A 21,263-nucleotide genomic window follows, 5' to 3' on the forward strand; every position below is an offset into this window, starting at 1 on the left:
ATTAAGTATATCTTATGTTACTTTGATAATCTCCTGATGGGAGTCTGATCTGTTTTGACAGACATCCAGAACAATTTTGTCAATCATCCTTAAAGTCATGTTTATCTAGTGTCATTACCATGGAGCCGAGGCCACTTCAGCGTCATCATCCTGAATGATACGACACCATCTGCTGAAAAGCATGCATGCTTCGTTTGCATCTGTTTTGTTCTTCTTTTCAAACAGGGGACGCTGTCCACAATCTACAGCACAAGAAGTAAATAAAAACTTTGATAGATGGTCAAACACAACAAAACTATTAACAGGCTAGATGGATCACCTGCTTCTTGAATTGTTCTCTTTCAGCTTTTTGGGGTACAGGGATTACCTGATGCTTGCTGTCACTGCCCATTAAGTGCACTCACCATCCTCTCCTTGTCCAAACGTGCGAGGACTGAAAAGGTTTTTCCTGGCCTGACCTAAGACGGAGCGCTCCCTGCCTTCGGTCACAGTTGTTTGCTCAGGCCCTAATAGTGGGGCATCTGCAGGAAACAGGTGGCCAATTGGAAAGGTAAGGGGCAGGTAAACAGGTGGATTTATTTAATAGTGGATTGTAGGTTTGTACTCTACCACATAGCTGCAGATCACAGTAGTCCATTGTTATATTTCCAGCAATCCTGACATAGCACCAGGGGCCCTCATAGTCACCGTCAGGATTTCGGCACTTGTTGGTCTGCAGCTGAACTTCAGGGATGAACTCTTTGTCCCGACTGAGGGTTTTTACCTCCGGTAATGACCATGGCAGGCAGGTGTGACCTCCTATGGTAACACTTAGGTCCCCATTATATTCTATACCATAATTGGGCAAGCACAGTATAGGTTTGTGTGGTTTCGTGGCCACAGTGGGTGGGACAAAGTCTTCACCTTCAACAAAAATAAATAAATAAATAAAAAAGACAGATCAGCTGGCACAACAAGGAGTGGATACTGCAGAGAAATTTAATCCTAGATTGTATATGAGCCCTGAAACACTCCAGGATGTAAGAAGAGTTCAGCAATGATGTGGAAACCAAAGACTGTGGAAGAAATTCAGTGACTTGTGAGCAGCTCATTTTAGGTGTTGACATGGCTTTCCAACATTACTAGCACAAGAGTTTCAACTAGCCTAAAATGGTGCAAGAATATTAATTATTATCATTTGTGACACAGGACCCCGTGAACATACATATGCACGCACTGGTGTCAGGTTGGATTAACAGTCCTTTTTATTTGTGGCAATGCAACAACCATGGCGCCAACTCCTCCGCAGCCCCTATCAGCTGCTCCAGCACCACAGTGTGCCGATCCGCCTGGTTGGATTAACAAGGGTAGATTAACAATCATTTTATTTGTGGCAATGCAACTGCGGTTTTTAGCCTTGATCAGCTCAGGACGCAGACACTCCTTGCTTGTTGCCACACACTCCTCTCCTGCCTGACTGTCACTATCAAAAAGAGCAGACACACAGTCAATTAACCTGCGAGGTACACCTGTTCTTCCCGCCTCTGTGCCGCCTTACGAGCTCACTGAAACCAGAAACCATCGCACCTCCTTTTTGGTCTTGGAGCACGGGCATGATGTTATCGCCGCTGTCTTCTCTACCTGAGGGCGCATCTGCTGGCCCCCCAAATGGTACCCCAGATACTGTACCTCCCTCCGTCCAACCGCACACTTCTTCGGGTTGGCCGTGAGCCCCGCCTGCCTCAGGGACTCCAGGAGTGCGGCCACCCGCTGCACATGCTCCGCCCAGGTGTCACTATAGATGATAACATCATCCAGGAAGGCGTCAGAATATTCAGTGTGTGGCCGCAATACCCGGTCAATGAGGCACTAGAATGTGGCCAGGGCTCTGAACAAGCCAAACGGATTGGTACAACCCACGAATTGGTACAAACCGTACAAAGTGAAGAAGGCAGTTTTTTTCCCCAGGACAGACACGTGAATCTGCCAGTTCTTAAGTTTCTCCAGTGCCAGTGTGAAAAATTGGGCAATGCCCAACAAAGAGTTCGTCGACCCGGGGCATTGGATGCACATCAAACCGTGACACTTCATTCAACTTAAAATAGTCGACACAGATCCGTATTCACCCATTTTTCTTAACCACTTAAGAACTATGGGGTTATACCACCCACTGTGAGACTCCTCCTATTACTCCCAGCTTTAGCATCTCAGAAAATTCCTCCTGCACTAATTTTTTTTTTTGTTGCGGCAGCCTGTAGGGCCGTGAACACACCATCACGCCAGGCTGTGTTTCAAAATGGTGCTCTATGAGAGAAGTACGGCCGGGGAGGGGGGAGAACACATTGGCAAAGCACCATTGCAACACAGCAACATCCACTCTCTGGGCCTGTGCAAGATGGTCGTCACAATGGACGGAGGCAGGGATGGTGGATTTTGGCACCTCCTGCCCCAACTCATCTTTCTCCTTCACCAGGCTCTCCAAAGAAGTGGTTTCACCCGTGATTGTGCCCACCCCTAAGATCCTATATGTATGTGTAATGAGAGTGTGAATAATGTGAATGTCTAAGTTGTGGGATAAAATTGAGGCAGAGGCAGCCAGAAGGGGACAGAGGGGGGGGGGGGGGGGGGTAGCCTCCTCTGCGCCCTGGTGACATACCCCTACTCCAAGGCCCTGCATGTGTGGGTGGTTGTGGTGGAGCGGGAAGAGGGAGGCAGCTGGAGATGGGGAGGGAAGGAAGGGAGGGGCAGGTAACCCCTCCCTGGGGCCAGCTCCCCCGCTGACCCCAGTAGGCACTCCCACACTCCGCGACCCGCCAGGGAAAGGGGGCCCAGGCCCATCCAGACCGGGGCCCAGTGCAGCAGCGCCTCCCGGCCCCACAGAGCCCGGGACAGTTCACCCAACCCCACCACAGAGAAAACTGCACCCACCCCACCATCCACTCATCTTCCAGACTACATAAGACAGTAAACGCCCAGGCTGAGAGCTTCCTCCACCTCTCCTGTATCTCCCCCTCCTGCAGAGAGAGTCCCTGAAGAGAGGAAAGCTCCTGCAGATGTGACCATCTCCCCCACCAGTTGAAGAGCCCCCCAGGTGGCTCGACGCACCGGCGGCACCCTGCTCCAGGGCTGGGCCCCCATGCACCCACCCGCCCACAACCCCGGCAACACACCAACCAGGACCCAAGCCCCCGAGGCCCGGCCCGGGCCCCAGCCCGGAGACGGAGCACCCCCAGAACCTCACGCCCATCCCGGACCCACCCAGGGGCAGCCAGGCTACCAGGTCAGTAACCCACGTCCGTCAGCACAGACCCTCCCCTAGCCCCGCTGCACGCAGCCGCGAGGAAATAGTCACCCGAGAGCCAACAGAGCCCCCAACCGGACATGACCGCTACCCCGGGTTGAGCCCCCCAAGGAAGATGCCTCCGGGGAACCCCCCGACGCCCTAATCATGGAGTCCATATTACCATCAGGGTGTACACCTCACCCACCTCTCAATTTTAAATACACTTAGACATTGAGGGCTATCAGGAGGGACTATGCGCTCACCTGCTGCTCTCTGGCAGGTAGCTCCATGCCCTCCTGGGTTTTAATTGCACCTTAGAACACACATGCATCAACACTACAATGAGCGGGTGGAGGGAGGTTTGGAGTCTTCTCCCACCCCCATTCTCTGCGGCCTGCTGGAGCGGGAGGGCTAGGAGGAGTTGGCCGTCCGACTGCGGTCTGGAGTGTGGGGCCTCCCTGCTGCTACGGAGTCGGGGTGGTCTGCCTCTCCCCACCGCAGGGAAAAGGGTAACACCACCTGGGTCTGGGTGCAGTTCCCCCCTCCAGGGGCAAGGGTACCTAGACCCGGTTTGTAGAGTACGCTTGGGGAGTGTGATCGTGTGTACAGCGTCTCTTTATGTCTGTCTCCACGTTGGTTGAGTGTGGAGTGAGTGCATATGAGAGCATGAGGGGGGGAATGGATGTTTGTGTCTGTGTGTGCCTGTATGTCTGTGTCTATATGTCAGGTTGGGTATCAGACACCACCTCTCTGGGGACACCTCAGGCCCTCCAAGGTTTGGAGGCCTATCTCCACCCACCACCACTTCCCCTGCCGGTGGCGGACTCCCTCAGGTGTCGGTGCGTTGGTGGTTCCTTGTGTCTGGGGGTGGGCGCCCAGGTACACACCGGCTCACTCCTTGGCGGCCGCTTATCGGGGCCTGGAACCTGGGGCTCGCTCGGGACCACTTCGGAGGTGGGGTGCCCCCGGCCTCTCGGCCTGGGGCTCGGTCACTCAGGCACAGCTGGCTGCCGGCGGAGCTCACGGGCGCGTCACTGCAACTCCCCCTGGCTTCTGCTCCGCGGCTGCTGAGTGAACCCTCATCTGGGACTCTCCTCAGCTCTTGCTGGGACAGTGGCGCGGCTGCCCCTCTGTTGGTTTTCCATGGTCTCTTGTGTTCTGGGGGCCTCTGGATGTCTGGAGTTTTGATCTCCTCCATACCTGCTTCATACCCTGGAGGACGGGGCTGTGGCCCCCCCCACACTCCCTAGCAGATCGTTACATGGAGAAACCTTTGGAATACAAGCACGCTGATCCACACAGGTATGCACACGGGTGTTCACTGCTCGTAGACTTAAATTACACCTTTCTTGGCTACTACTTCGAAGCACATCTGTCCTGCGTGCTGCACAACAACATTGAATATTTAGTATATACTGCTGTTTACACTTAGCTAGATTAATGCGATGGTGTTGTGTTTAGTATGTTGCTTTGTTTTTTTTGTCTTCTATTCTTCTCTCAACAGGTGATCCAGGAGATTTTTATTTTTTTTCTCCCCCCCTTTCTCACTGTCCCTCTCCCCTTCTGTTTTTCCTTTCCTTCCTCTTTCTTTCTCCCTTTCCTATCCCTCACTCATGTCTGTCCCGTCTGTAACATCTGAAAATAAAATATAATAAATAATAAAAACAAAGATCGACCAAATGGACCAATACGGCAATGCCACGAAGATCCATTTGGCAAAGTAAATCCATTGGGTATCCTTGTTGGTCTTCAGACAACAATTCTGATGGCTAAAGAACCAAATGGGACAGGCAAAAAAAAAAAAAAAAAAAAAAAAAAGAAGTGGTTTCACCCTCTCTCCAGGCTTTAAGGAGGTTGAGGTGGTAAATCTGTGTGGCTCCTCCCCTGTCCAACCGTACTACCTTATAGTTAAAGTCCCCCACTCACCGTGTGACCATGATGGGTGCTTGCCACTTGGCAAGCAGTTTGGAGCTGGAAGAAGGGAGCAATACAAGCACTTATCCCCCCGATGAAAATTGCCTGAGTCTAGCCGCTCTGTTGTACAAGCTCTGTTGACGCTGCTGGGCCTGGAGTAAATTTTCTCGTGAGAGCCACCCCAAAGAGTAAAGCTTTAATCTCAGGTCCAGCATGTATTGAGTTTCATTTTTTGCAGGGCTCGGATCTTCCTCCCAGTTTTCTTTAATCACGTTGAGCACTCCCAGTGGTTGCCTGCCGTGGCTACCTGCCACGGGGGGTGCCACAGCAACTCAAAGGGAGAAAATCCCGTGGAGGCCTGGCACACCTCCAGCACTGTGAACAACAGAGGATCTAACCAGCAATCCCAATTGCATTTATCCTTGTGAATTAACTTATGGATCATATCATGGATTTTAATGTTTTTAATGATTTTAACGTCTTATTCAGCTGATCCACCAACCCATCACTCTGAGGGTAAATGGTAAATGGCCTGTATTTGTATAGCACTTTACTTAGTCCCTAAGGACCCCAAAGCGCTTTAGACATTCAGTCATCCACCCATCCACATACACATTCAAAAGCTACATTGTAGCCACAGCCACCCTGGGGCGCACTGACAGAGGTGAGGCTGCCGGACACTGGCACCACCAGGCCCTCTGACCACCACCAGTAGGCAACGGGTGAAGGTCTTGCCCAAGGACACAACGACTGAGACTCTCGGAGCCGGGGCTCGAACTGGCAACCTTCCAATTACAAGATGAACTGCCAACTCTTGAGCCACGATCGCCCCAGGGTGGTAGATGCTAGTGCGAATAGATTTGCCCAATAATCCGTGTAGTTTCTTCAGCTGAGACTGAAGCAGTCACTTGGATGAGTGAAGAAACACTTCTTCCACAGACAACGCTACATCCAGATGAACAGAGTCAACTTTTGGGGAATCCGTATAGTTCCTTTAGTGTGCGAGACATGAACAATGTGCCCTGGTCAGTCAGTATTTCCTTAGGAATACCGACTAGGGAGATGACCTGAAACAGTGCTTGTGCCACGCTCCTCACGGAGATGGTGCACAGCAGCACCGCTTCCGGGTATCACGTAAAATAATCCACCAGGACTAATACAAAGTGATAGCCGCATGCACTCCGGTAAAATGGCCTGATGAGGTCTATACGAATACGTTCAAACGGGACCTGCATTAAGGGTAATAGATGCAAAGGTGCTTTTGGAATAACCAGCTGGCACTCTGGGCATGATGCACACCATCAGCGCACGTTGGCCCAGATGCCAGCCATTATATGCTCCACAGTTTTTTCACATCCCATGTGCCCTGCCGTGGTATGGTACCAACAACTGGGTGTCTCATTTGTGCGAGCATTGCGACTCACTCGATAAAGCCTATCGTTCCGCAATTGGGAATGCAGGTAAGCCAGCATGGCCTCAGGGCTGACCAGGTGACCAACAATATCCATCACTTGGTTGTAGGCTGAGTGTAGGGTGTTGTCCCGAGACTGCACCAGAGGAAAATCACCTCCGGTGGTGTGGCCCACGGATGATTAATATAAAATGATTAATAGAAACTTTTTGGGATTGGATTTACACAAAAATGCATTCTGTGGTCCCACAAAATGCATTTTTCTACTTTTTTTTCTTTCTAATATCAGTGAAGATTTTATCATATTCAAATGACACAATATGCATTGCTACATATATACATACATATACATACATATTGTTAAGATATGATTAGAATAAGTCCCTGGGACATTCTGAATGTTTAGACCAATTCTGAATCACTAGAAGGTCAGTAGATAACAACATTAGATTATTAGGGTTAGGAAGAGAGGTGTTTTGGTTTTCTGTCTCTTACAGAGAAAGGAACAGACACCAGACGAGGTCACAGAGATGCGAGGATCCTCCGTAGCAGAGTCAGACACAGTGACTGCCGAGACATCAACTGGGTCCAAGGGTCATGGCGTTTGGGCTCCAGCTAGTCACCACAAAAGGATGGATCCCATAAACACAGCAATAACCATGAAGGGGTTGGCGGAAATCCGGGAACACCAGACCAACGAAGTTCGAGAGGCTTTTGGGCAAAAAGGGGACACCTTCCTGTTCCTTTTTCTGGAGAATACACAGATCGTTGTTTGAAATCGGGGCAGAATAATCCCCTGATCTGTGTTACGACTGAAGGGTTGTCTAACCCCTAAGGTTGAAGAATTAAGAGCAGAGGATCACCCAACTGGACGACACTGGTAGCTGCAGCAATAGAATAAAGGCTGAAAGCAGTGGGAGACAAGGAGAGTGTCATCTGGACCTGCTACTGTTGGAATCATAGTTTTTCTTGCATCTGAATTGCGCAAACACAGAGGTCATCCCACATATGGTTCGCCCCTCAGGGGGACAAAGGACCTCAGGAGTGAGAAGAGATGAACCCGGCCACACTGAATTGAAGGGTGTTGGTGAGGTCATTATTCTAATGACCTCATCAGGGGGAATTGTTAGATTCTAATATTATTTTATGCCATGTTATACCCCGAATTAAAGATTGTGAATTATTATGTAGTTTTAGTTTGCATTATTCTCCTGAATTAGAAGAAGCTGATAACTATTACATTAGTTAAACTGATTTGCATTACATTAAATTGCTGACTTGTTGTGAATGAATGATATTGTTTTATGATGCATTATATTGCTGAGTTATAAGAAATACTGTTCGCAGAAGGTTATTGTCTAATTTGTCTGAGTAGAAGAGAACAGAGTGTGCTGGAGTTTTCTGCCCCATTTCAGCAGGAGCAGATAAACAGGGAGCCAAGGTCGTAGCTCAGGCGCTGTGTGAGAGAGAGCATGTGAATGTTTAGGCTTTGTATGATAAGGTGGAGGCACCAGAGGCTATAAAAGTTTGAGCAATGCTCCACCATTTTGAGATTTTGAGGCTGTCTGCATCAGTGTCCATCTCCCACGCGTGGGTTCATTAAAATCATCGTTTGACTCAACCCGGCCGGACCAGTGTTGTTATTGTGGTTTTTTCTCTTGTCTCCATCCCCAATATTTTGAACCTTAACAGCTTGGGGGCTCGTCCTGTGGTATTGGGGTGGAATTTAAAAGTTTGGACGGTCCGAGGTTGTCGAACGGACAGGCACGAGCCAGTGGTCTGATGTGAGTGGACAAAAGCCGGCTTATCTAAAGGTAAGGCACTACCTGTTGAATTATTTCCAATTTGTGCCAAATTGGATATGACTAAATTAAAGTCTACTCACTGAAATTACTGGTAGAGTGTCTGTTTTGATTTTGATGAGAATCACCGTGTGTTATGCAGTTAAAGTTGCTTAAGAATGTTTAATGAAGTTGAAGAAATATGAAACTGTTCTGGAGGTAACAGATATAATGTTGGGTTTGAGTCCTTGGATATTGAGCTGAAGGCTCAGGTAGTTTGGTAGGGAAATTATGACAGAAACTGTTCTGGAGGAAACAGATACTGTTTAATTGGCATGGTAAAATTTGTCAAAAATCGGTTAGGTGAAAATTATTATAGGACGGCACTGGAAGATGCTAAGAAGCACATAGCCCGGGGGTTATGCCCCCTCCTGGTCGTGGACGCGCGGCTTTGACCTGTCGGCGAACAGGGTTAGTTCAGTTTGGCTTATCTGTGGGGTACAGGGCATCCTGAAATAAGCTAGGAGTTACCGAGTCTCCTCATCGTTTAAAACGGTGTCATGTGCTTGTTTGGACAAAGTTAAATTGAGTTAGGGACTTTAGAAATCAGGCCATAGGCTGTTCTGGAGGAAACAGATACTGGTTAATTGATTACAAAAAAGTTAACTTTCTTCGGTTGGACCCGTTAACTTAAATTTGTCGAAATTTGTTAGGTGCAGAATCTGTCAGGCCTGTCAGTGATTGTAAATATAAGACGTCTTTGTAATATAAAATAAAAGAGTTTTGTCTGAGCTTTGTGTGACCCTGTGTGTGACGACAGTGCACTGCAGCGCTGCGAGCTATTTTTAGACGGTGTGTGAACATGCAAATGAGCTGTGACGCGCACAGAGGACTTTGCTTCCTGTTTAGCGTGTTTTTGAGTTTTATAATTTTGATTTGCAAACAATGATACATGCCTGTAAGTAAAACGCTGATTTTGCTGATTATGATACTACAAATAAGGTGTTGAATGACTAGGGTGTGAATGATGTTGGAGTTTAAAGCGGAAACTCAGAGAGGAGTGTGTTGGGAGACTGGCATGTAGTCTGCAGTGCAAAGGTGGGCATCTTGCCTGCTGGTCTATTTAACAGTGATGAAAATGATATTAAATAAATCTCTCAGTGTGTTGATACAGGTGGCTACGGGGCTGGACCAACTGCCCCCACAAGCACAGCGGCCGAAGCAAATTATAGTAATGGAAACCAAATTCAGCAAGGATCAGCAGCTGTGGAAAAGACAGCAGCTAGCAGAGAATTAAAGGAGAAATTAAGAGAAGTTTTTACACATAAAATTGCGGCCAACAGACTTGTGGAGGTTGGGAAGGCGTCCGGAGCATCACAACAAGAAGGTGAAACAAAAACACACACAAGCAGAGAAATGTGAGAGAGAGGCACGTGCTAGAGAAATGCCTCGTTTGAGAAAAAACGTTAAATTAGCCCATGTACAAACGCACATACACGCAATGAAGAAACAGCTTACACCCATGAACACGTGAAGATTTTCCAGCAAGTTTAAAGCAGTGAAACTTAACATACATCCGCCGTTAAATAATAAAGTTTATCCACTACTAACAAATAAACCCTCTGGGTTGCAGGACAACAACTTAACTTCAAAAAAAAAAAAAAAAAATCACAACCAGTGATAACACGACAAATTTGGTGGTTAATAAAAGTCAAATTGTGACATGTTTTCTGTTGATTGATTAATACAAGTGATTGCTAAATGAAAGCAAATTTCAATTTTTGTGCTTTTAAACATGATCTTAAGAATTTTAACATGTACCTGTGTTGTCCTGTCAGCTTAGTGGGCCATGAGTGGATTATATGGAGAGAAAAAACAAAAAAAGGGGGAGAGAAGGCTGACACAGGGCCTGGTCCCGTTGTTTCTCCCCCTCTGAATAACACAGCCAATACAACATCATTTTCCTGTTCGTTTGTTTTTGTTTTGTTTTGTTTTGTTTTTTCTCTTTATGTTTGATTACAGGCTGCTTTGTCGGCCCGGAAAAGCCGAGGCTGACCCTGGACTCCTGCTCTCCCCTCTACCATCTTTGCTCTCTCCTCTACCATCTTTGATGTGACCCTGACCAAATGCTAAAGCAGCTGAACCCGCAACAACAACTTGAAAATGTCAACAGTGCTGCAGGAAAATGATCTCATGCAGCAGAGACGGAGAGCGGTAATCCAAGGCCCATTTCACTACACGGGGAGATTTCTGTCAGCGTCTTTTCTTTCTGAGAAGACTGAGAAAGGCCCGGCTCCCACCACCGATTCTGACCACCTTATATAAAGGAACTATTGAGAGCATCCTGAGCAGCTATATCACTGTCAGGTTCGGGAACAGCACCATGCCGGACAGACAAGCTCTACAGAGGGTTGTGCATTTAGCTGAGCGCACCATCCGCTCCGAGCACCCTGACCTGCACGCAATCTACAGCAGGCGGTGCTGGACCAAGACCAGGAAGATCGTGAAGGACCTCAGCCATCCCAACAACAGACTGTTCTCTCTGTTGCTGTGTACGTGACAAATAAACATCTGGATTTGGAAAACGAGGCACTCGCAAAGCCACCAGCATTGTGCCTGATTGGACACACCCCTCTCACACACTCTTTACATTCTTGCCATATGGAAAAAGACAGCTTCAGCTGACAGAGCTGTGACGAGACGCCCATTAAGCCCAGATGAAAAGTGAGGCCGAGCAAAACCATGCTGACCTTAACAACTCTGCATTAAAACTGTGCAGGACAGTGACGGACCAACAATGACCATCGGGCAGCAGAAAGGGCGTGCCAGAGACAGGAGGAGTAACTGAGGTCAGGAGGCACCTCAGAATGGACAAAACACCAGGAGAAAATAAGCTGAAGGCACAGGTGTCGGGGCTCGGCCAGGAGCTGACCTCTGAGAAGAGCCGAACAGCAGAGCCGCAAAAGGACGTGGAGCAAAGCAAGGAAAACATCGATGTACTTCAATCTGAAGTGGACGGAAAAGATTGTGAGGTTTCTGCCCCTCAGTAAGAGCTCAAGGCATCAGAGCAGAAAACTGAGCATGGCTCAGGAGGAGCTGGCTGATTATCGAACCCATCAGGCTTGGAGTCCCAGACACACGACTTGAAATCAGCCTCAGGACCTCAGCAAAGAGATGAGAACAAAGCAGAACGAGAAGCAGTGACAGCAGCTGAACTTTGACCTGAACAAAATCTTGACTTGGCTGGGAGAAACAGAGGAAGAGCTGGAGCAGCAGCGTAGACTGGAGCTTGACACTGACATCCAGACGATTGAGCTGCGTATTAAAACCCTGAAGGAGCTACAGAAGCAAAAGGGTCAAGCTAAGGAGGAGTGGAATAAGGAGAAGATGCAGGATACTGGAGAAAAGCACTGCCTCAATTGGGGACAGAACCAGTATGGACAGAACTTTGAGCAGCAGCACCAACGGATGCAAACGGACTGAAAAGGAGGAGGGCAGGACCCCAGGGCACGCTTCAGGCCGTGGTTTACCCAGAACACCAGAACAGGAAAGTGATGAACACAAACACCCACACAAACACACACATCTACATGCACTGACTCAGAATGAAGAGAAACACATACGAACATATGCACTCGTTGATTGAGTGAGAAATGACACACACACCTGCAAAAAATCAATATGCTGATTCACTTCACTGAGAAGTGATCCACACACACACACATCTACAAGCTTGTGCAATAAAGAGTGACACACACACACGCTGATGCAATGAAGAATGCTTTACTAACAAATGCTGCACACAAACATCCGAATATGGAGTCGGTGACAACAATAAGAAGCCATTGATTGTTTATTGGTTAAATGCATTTCATGCCACACAGAGGGCATCTGTGTAGATTTAGGGGACAAGGTTTAAAGTAGTTTGGTTGTGAAAACAATGTCTGTGCGTGATGTCTGTTTATGGCTTGAGGCCTCCACTGAATTGTGTACTGTGCTTCACACACCCTGATAAGGAGCAGTGGTACAGAGCGAAAATGATGAGTGAATGATGTGAGTTTTATTTCGGAGAGAATATCAAAAGGTTGTGTTGATTTGACTCAGTTGTTTAAGTTTCCGCCAAAGCAAAACATTTGTGTGTAACCAGTGTCTACTATTGAATCAAGTCAATCCAACATGTCTTTGTCAGTGAAAAAAAAGGAGTTACGGTGCCTGTAGGCCTACACAATACAGTGTGTGAAGTTTTGGTTGATTTTTGGGTTTTGTTTGACACTAGGTTGATTCTATCAGTGAGGTTTGGATTGTTCTCTTTCTCTAAGAGAGAGAAAGATGGTTTGAACTTTGGACATGTTTGCAATGGGCCCCAGTATCTGTTATTATATGAGTGTTTTATTGTTTATGTTTGTTTTTGCTTTTGTTACAGTGCACTGAGATAAGAACATCTGAGAGGTGTGATCCACCGGTGGTGATATTTTGGTATTTTGTGAGTTCCTGATTTAACAAATCAGCTCTTTAATCCAGGCCTGAGAGATAGAACTTTAAAGCGCTATAAAATATTCTTATTGAAAACAGTCGCAAAGTATTTTTTCTCCATGATTATAATGAGCTTGGGAGAAAATTCACTTATATGGGACACTGATCCTGAAGCCTAAAAGGATTGCAGCGAGTCAATCCAGTCCAAAGAAGGAAAAACAAACAAGGAGCTGTTTCCTTTAAAATGATGACGTCATCTTGCTGGTGATGGAGCCTCGAATAGGCTGCGCGTGAGACTCCATTATCAGCAACTTTTGGTATGAATGTGTGTGGATGTATGCATATGACTGACGACTAAAAGTTTAACTGACTTGATACTGAGACAAAAACGGTGCTGACTTTAGGATTATTGAATGTCCACAGACAATTCACCCAGCCTGTAAAAGAAGGGTGGATGTTTTGTTTTGCTTTGTTTTGTCTGCAAGAACAGAAGAATGACAGAGACTAAAGAGCTGTAGCTTCACAGCAGTGTGAACTGCAGACTGAACCCTTTGGTTGCTAATTTTGAGCTACTGATGTTTGCATTAAGGAAATTGTGTTTTAGTAGCTGTGTTTTAATTAAGGTATCACATTATATTGTTGGGAATATTAAATGCTATAGTGAAGAAAAGGTTTGATCCCACTCATGACTGAGCATGTTATTATTAACCATAGTGGGTCACTGTAAAGAGTCAATTAATTGTATAAAGAAAAAACAAACAAAAAACCCTCCACCGAGGTCTATGAATAATAGGGGAATGATAGACAGCCACACTCAAAATGGAGATATGTAATGATAAACACTGGTCCCCGTCTTTTGGGCGCTCTCTTGAAGTAGTCAACAATTTAAAAGTAAGATAAAATAACAGGGGCATGTGCTGAGGGGTGGTGCTGCACAAGAACAAGAGTAAAATAAAGAAAATATTGTTTTTAGGTTTGAGAAGTGCAAATTAGAATGTACCATTACACTCAGAGGATCAATATGAAGCTTGATATTTGTTAATTCTGAATGAAGTACATGACTGGTGACTGTTCTGTCCTGAGCTATTGTTTTTACAGCACCCGCTGGATCACACCAACAGTTTCTCGCCACCGAGGAGGGGTACTTGCAAAAAAAAAAAAAAAAGAACGGGGAGGAATATCATCAAAACTGGCAAAAGGTAATCCCCAAAGGGGGTGATAACGCCCTAACTTTCACTATGGTCAAATTCTCAAAATTTGACCCTCAAAAATTCTTCAAACATTTAGACACAAAGTGGAGATTTAGATAAATATAATGTCGTAAACCACATAAGCATGAAGTATTTGATTCAATAAGATGGTGAAATAACAAGCAGCAAAAGGTTGATCATGTTAATGGTGTTTATTCAAGGGTGCAGAGGAGATTATTATTATTAAAGACAACAAATGAAATAACGAAAAGTAGAAGTGGAAAAATTTGCACAAAACTAACTAAAATTAACTAGATTTATAGCAAAATGTGTTTGGTTGCACTGATGTGTGCGTGCCCTGCTGTAGTGAAATTAAGGTAGTACGTTAGTCGAGTCGTCTGTGTTGCTGCTCCGTCCACGTGCAGAATCAGGTCAGGAAAAGTCGGGAGACAGCGCCAGAATAGAATTGAGGATGATTTTAATATGACTGTTTTGTAGACATGACAAGAGTCTTGTAGTGGAGAGGGACATAATGTCCTCCTGAGACCCAGAGAAGAAAAAACAGGGAGAAATGTTTTCGTTTTTTCTTGTTTTCTTTTTTTTTTTTCTTTTTTCTTTTAAATAAATCAAGTGTTATTAAAATAACAATCTCATAAGATGAAGATCAGGGACCAACCCAGAAGTCACTGACACTTCACTAGCTGTAAACTATTGGTTCAGGAATAAGTGATGGCACTGAACTTTCTACTTCACAAAAGTCAATTTATTTAGGAAATCTGAGGAAGTACTGATTTTATTTGGAGACACAAAGGAACATTTGGCACTTCCCTCATCTCACATCTGTTTCATTGTTGTACCCAATCATTCTACAACTGAAATGCCTTGGACTGCTAACCATTTCAGGCAAGTGGAGTGAACTATATTTTGCTAGACTCTCATCAGATTGGGGCTTTCTTTTATTGATCTTTGGAGAGAAGTCTCCATTACTGGTACTATTCAGGTTTTGTTCACATGTTTGCCCCAGGGTTCTCAGCTAAGAGGAGCTTAAACCCCAGATACTGTGAGTTCCTTTCACACATTGAGATCACTGATAACTCTCAGCAACGACGTGATCTCGTAGAAACAATTAGGTGTTATGGATTCAACTATAATTGCGACTCTTATTTTTTACTTTACTGGAAAAGATTTCTGCATTTTACCCATATTTTATTTTTAACTCAAAATCAAAATTCCAGATTCTACTACATGTTGGTTTTGCACCAGATAGGACGACAGATTTCAGGTGGCCCTGTGTCTTTCTCTATTACATCTGCCACTGCATCTCGGTAATCTTTGTGTGGCTTCTAGTGGGTCCTGACCCTCTCATACTTTGAAAAATCTATGTTTGAATCTCCCTTAATAATTGTGTTAAGAATTCTCTCCGCCTTGGTCAAAAGTTGGGTATTAGGAAAAAGTGAAATAAATATAAATATAAAGTCCCAATGTGTAGAGCACACATTAATAAATTAGTCATGTTCCCTGTGAAAGTAAATGAGCCTAATTCTTAAAGACCCCTGAAATTATTTACTAGATGTTTATTTTTTGAATAAAATAAAAATCTGAGTTTAACAAAACATTTTAATTGTAAATATCAAGCTTACCTTTCTTTCTTCCATAAAATGTGCTTGTGGGCACGCCAGCCATTTTGAAAAGGTGGGAAAAACAATTGGCAAGGCCACACCCCCACACATGGGATATAATTTTAAAGGTTCTGTTGTCCTCTCTAAGAAACATCAGGACTTAGAGGAGTGGCAAGTAGAGTATGAGAGCTACAAGCAAAAACTAAATGTGTACTACAGTGCGCAAAAATGAATTACTGGGTCATCAGGGGGTCTTGAGGGACATTTATAAAACAAAAAAATCCCACAAACCTTAAAAGTGCACTTGAAAAGCTCACACAAGAAGGTTAACCTAGCTTACCTAGAAGACCTCATCAGGGGGAGCACACTCCCCCTCTTTTTAGAGCTCACCCACTTAACTCGCATCCCAAGAAAACAGCTAACCCCAGATAAGGCAGCGTGATGTATCCCGAGATAACAGGACTGGGACATCTAAATAAAGGTGTGAAACAATTGCCTTCAAAAGGTTATCAATTAACTTTAACCAAAATTAGGACCACTCGGTGCGGCAAGAGTTAATAGTTATTAGTCTCAACACCCAAGGATAACCAGAAGAGCATGATTGATATGATGGAACTGAGATTTTGTTACACTTAACTTTTGCAAAACACAAATAAAACTAAATTGAAACTAAGGATTTTCAGAAAATAAAAACTAGACTAAACTAGCAAAGAATTGGTAAAAACTAATTACAACTGGCAAAAAATTGAAAATCTGGAGTCGAAACTAAATAAAAAATAAAACCTAATGAAAATGGCGAAACGTTTAAAACTCTGGTGCAGAGATTGGCAAATCTGACCAGGAAAAGTATGAGATGGATTGTCAGGACAGTCAGCGTTAAAGCCACTTTTGACAGTCCATACTAGGATGGCATTGGACATCTTGGGGGTGGGAAGGGGTTGGTGTGACCAAGGTGTGTTTTGGCTTGTCGTATGTATATTTGAGATCATATGGCTCTGGATGGACCGGTTACCAGGGCATGGAAGGATGACAGACTCATTAAAGGAGGAGAAGGAACTTGCTGGGATTGGAGATCCTCTGGGTGAGTGGTTGATTAAAAGCATGCATAAAATAGAAGTTATCTGTTGTTATTGATTGGTAATAGATTGATAATTGGCCACATTTACAGCTGTATTGACTTGTTGTGGACGTAGTCGACTTCAGGTTTAAACACTCTAATTAACAGGTTGAAAATAGTGACATTAAAGGAAGAGTATGCAGCACCACCCTGTCAGACGCCAGTGATGGTGGAGCTCACTGATGAATCAGGTGAGCTGGATTCATGGCTGATTCAAAACTAAGATCCCCCTGCTGTGGTCAGTAAGGGGAGAAAAGGGGGAAATAAAATCAAGAATTAAAGAGGCATTTATAAACGTTTAGGTGTCAAGTGAAACGGGACAAAAGGGGGTGTTATACTGTTATTTTCAATGTCAGCATTATTATTGTATGAGAATCATGCAACAAGCATTGCATCGATGATCATTTATTGAAGCTTTTGACCTTATACTAACATCTGTGTTCCTGTGATTGTTATAACTTCTGATGAATCTTCTATTTACAGGTGTTAGGATAATGATATAATTTTTCATTGCAGGTGTAACCATGATCATTTTTATACATATTGCAACTTGTTGCTCATTGTAGAGTTGTGCTCAAGTTAATAAGGGTTAAAAGCTACAGTCAGCGCGAATGTCTGACTGATCTATTGAGGGGAAAGGCTTCGAGCATGGAGGGCCGCACGCGCTTACAAAACACTGATATCATGTTATTCTTTGTGATCTTTTCTTAAATTATGTCTTTAAGGTTAGTTTAAATAGTGGCAGTTAATTAAACGAGATTTATTAAAATATTAAATACCTGAGTCAGAACGTTACACGCGGATCACCTTAAGAGTCTGGGAAACTTTGTAGCTGCCTAACTTTTTTTTTTTTGAATGTTCTAGCTCCGTTGATTTGACACATTGGAATGTGTCAAAAAAGGGGGGGAAGGTTGAGCTTTAACATCAAACCAGGATTATTTGAACATTTTATAACTTCATTTGTGTCTTTAATAATTTAGGAATGGTAAAGCTTAAGCTAATAGCGGTCCGAGAAGACGGACCTTTTAGAGAATCAGTGAAAAAGCATAAACTATCACTTTCATGTTTAATCATTACTCATTGAAATGAACTGAATAGCGTTTAGAAGATTTGTTAATTTTTTGTCTTTTGTTAAAAAGAGGGGTTTCAATAATGTTCAGACACACCTTGCAAATGTGCTTATAACGAGTTGGCACTCGGCCTTTTGAAGGTCAGAAGCTTCGTTCCGCGTGACTGTCCGGACTGATAAAGTGTAGGAAACGCCTTGAGTGCAGAGGGCTAAATGCAAACACGCTTACACACACATAAGATATGATTAGAATAAGTCCCTGGGACATTCTGAATGTTTAGACCAATTCTGAATCACTAGAAGGTCAGTAGATAACAACATTAGATTATTAGGGTTAGGAAGAGAGGTGTTTTGGTTTTCTGTCTCTTACAGAGAAAGGAACAGACACCAGACGAGGTCACAGAGATGCGAGGATCCTCCGTAGCAGAGTCAGACACAGTGACTGCCGAGACATCAACTGGGTCCAAGGGTCATGGCGTTTGGGCTCCAGCTAGTCACCACAAAAGGATGGATCCCATAAACACAGCAATAACCATGAAGGGGTTGGCGGAAATCCGGGAACACCAGACCAACGAAGTTCGAGAGGCTTTTGGGCAAAAAGGGGACACCTTCCTGTTCCTTTTTCTGGAGAATACACAGATCGTTGTTTGAAATCGGGGCAGAATAATCCCCTGATCTGTGTTACGACTGAAGGGTTGTCTAACCCCTAAGGTTGAAGAATTAAGAGCAGAGGATCACCCAACTGGACGACACTGGTAGCTGCAGCAATAGAATAAAGGCTGAAAGCAGTGGGAGACAAGGAGAGTGTCATCTGGACCTGCTACTGTTGGAATCATAGTTTTTCTTGCATCTGAATTGCGCAAACACAGAGGTCATCCCACATATGGTTCGCCCCTCAGGGGGACAAAGGACCTCAGGAGCGAGAAGAGATGAACCCGGCCATACTGAATTGAAGGGTGTTGGTGAGGTCATTATTCTAATGACCTCATCAGGGGGAATTGTTAGATTCTAATATTATTTTATGCCATGTTATACCCCGAATTAAAGATTGTGAATTATTATGTAGTTTTAGTTTGCATTATTCTCCTGAATTAGAAGAAGCTGATAACTATTACATTAGTTAAACTGATTTGCATTACATTAAATTGCTGACTTGTTGTGAATGAATGATATTGTTTTATGATGCATTATATTGCTGAGTTATAAGAAATACTGTTCGCAGAAGGTTATTGTCTAATTTGTCTGAGTAGAAGAGAACAGAGTGTGCTGGAGTTTTCTGCCCCATTTCAGCAGGAGCAGATAAACAGGGAGCCAAGGTCGTAGCTCAGGCGCTGTGTGAGAGAGAGCATGTGAATGTTTAGGCTTTTTATGATAAGGTGGAGGCACCAGAGGCTATAAAAGTTTGAGCAATGCTCCACCATTTTGAGATTTTGAGGCTGTCTGCATACAGTGTCCATCTCCCACGCGTGTGACTATTAAAATCATCGTTTGACTCAACCCGGCCGGACCAGTGTTGTTATTGTGGTTTTTTCTCTTGTCTCCATCCCCAATATTTTGAACCTTAACAGTTGTAGGCTGAGTGTAGGGTGTTGTCCCGAGACTGCACCAGAGGAAAATCACCTCCGGTGGTGTGGCCCACGGATGATTAATATAAAATGATTAATAGAAACTTTTTGGGATTGGATTTACACAAAAATGCATTCTGTGGTCCCACAAAATGCATTTTTCTACTTTTTTTTCTTTCTAATATCAGTGAAGATTTTATCATATTCAAATGACACAATATGCATTGCTACATATATACATACATATACATACATATATTCAAACCAAAGTACAATTTTGATCTAAATTATTCATATTACTGTTATTGTACACATTGCAAATACCCTTGATCCTACTTTAAAGAGGAAAGGAGTTCATTACCATGGTTTGCCACACAGCTGTGCAGGAGAAACAGCAGCAGAACAGCAGCAGGTTTTGATGTTGGTTCCATCATGATCCAGACCTCTGAGCAGATCCTCAGAACCAGATCAAGCAGTACTCAGTGTGTCCTTCTTTGTTTGTCCGTCTATGTCTCTCTGTCCGTCCTCTGGAGGGGGGGGATTATTGACCAAAGGGTCAAAGTTTGAGCCAGGCTGATGAGTCGGTTATGTTTAAACCTACATGTTTACTTTTTCTCAACAACTCGAGTCCTACTGTGAGTTAATACTGCTGCAGTTTAACACAACGGCTCTGAAACTATACATGAATTATTGTTTGGTATTAAAACATATGAGATTCATATGACAAGTCACAATTTACAAAATAACAAGTCCCTAAAAAATCTTAAAATGTCTTGATTTGGCCTGTATCATCTTTGGGACATTTCTTACATTCGAACACCTGCAGTGTTTTTGAAAGTAATAATAAAACCAGTTGTTCTGGTCTTTCATTACAGGCTAAAGCTATCACCTGGCAGTAGATAGATTCAGTTATCATAGTCTTGAGTTCCTGAAGTCAGCAAAACGATCCATTGTTCTGTCCAAACCCATTATACACAAAAATTATTCAACATTTAAAATAAAAAAAATTTAAATGTTAGGTCAAGTTCATTATTGGAGATGACACCAACCCTACCCCTATGGGCTGTTTTGGTTTTCTCTTAAATACAAGTATGGAGTTAGGCATCACCACCCACAGTTAATATGCACCAATGTGTTAGGGCTACAATGGGTTTTTGTTTTGGCCATGTGCTCAATAAGCAATGCTCCAGAAACTAGATGTTACATTTTAAATAAATACTCAAATTTTGACATCAGACTTTCATTTGGGTGTGAATATGGTCCTTAGCTCTTTCACCTCCAGTAAGTCAATTTTTCAACCATAGCAGGACATCAAGAAAAGACCACAATCAATTGTTTTCAACGTCTGATGATTGGTGACTGGAGATCAGTCGAAGGGCATATCTCTCACCAACAGGGACAGTCTCCAACCCTTCTCAGAACCTCAATATGTCAAGCAGTTAAGAAAATGGCTGGACGTTCAGTTTGCAGTAACAGTGATTTAGAAGGAATTCGTGTAATTCCATGATCCCATCAGAGGGTGCAGTTTTACTGCTGTCAAAGATTTGCTGTTATATTCTGTGTGAAACTACAGCTTGGAGTTTATAAAGAAACTTTTTAAAACATGAACAAAAACATATGCAAACAAATTTGACATGAACTACTTTTTGTAGTTTTTGATATTTTACATTATTAGTATATATCACTGTTGTCCAGATAATGTGTGGAAATGAAAAGTTGAACTGTAAGTAAATGTCATGCTCTAATCATCTTTGACGTTCAGCTCAAAATGTTATTTGTTCACTACACGATTTCTGTCTGCTGGTGGTACTAAACTCAACGATATTGCATTTGTGGTTTGCACCAGTTATTTATTTATTTAT

General features: G+C 44.0%; 1 protein-coding gene across 1 annotated transcript in view; it reads right to left on the bottom strand.

The window, feature by feature from the left end:
• LOC146547113 (prothrombin-like) overlaps window positions 1–19,920 on the bottom strand; it is a 38,209-nt gene extending 18,289 nt beyond the window's left edge. Inside the window, exons 1-4 of the mRNA XM_085265101.1 lie at window positions 19,763–19,920; window positions 610–903; window positions 405–521; window positions 119–242 (exon numbers count right to left, since the gene is read on the bottom strand). Coding sequence (XP_085121227.1) covers window positions 119–242; window positions 405–521; window positions 610–903; window positions 19,763–19,835 — 608 coding nt within the window. The 5' untranslated portion in view covers window positions 19,836–19,920. The remainder of the gene's footprint in view (window positions 1–118; window positions 243–404; window positions 522–609; window positions 904–19,762) is intronic.
• Between the last annotated feature and the right edge of the window lie 1,343 nt (window positions 19,921–21,263).

This window comes from Mchenga conophoros, linkage group LG23, assembly GCF_057382185.1.
Source record: "Mchenga conophoros isolate Kocher_MC1m ecotype Shallow Benthic linkage group LG23, M_conophoros_male_GT1.1, whole genome shotgun sequence".
NCBI lineage: Eukaryota > Metazoa > Chordata > Actinopteri > Cichliformes > Cichlidae > Mchenga > Mchenga conophoros.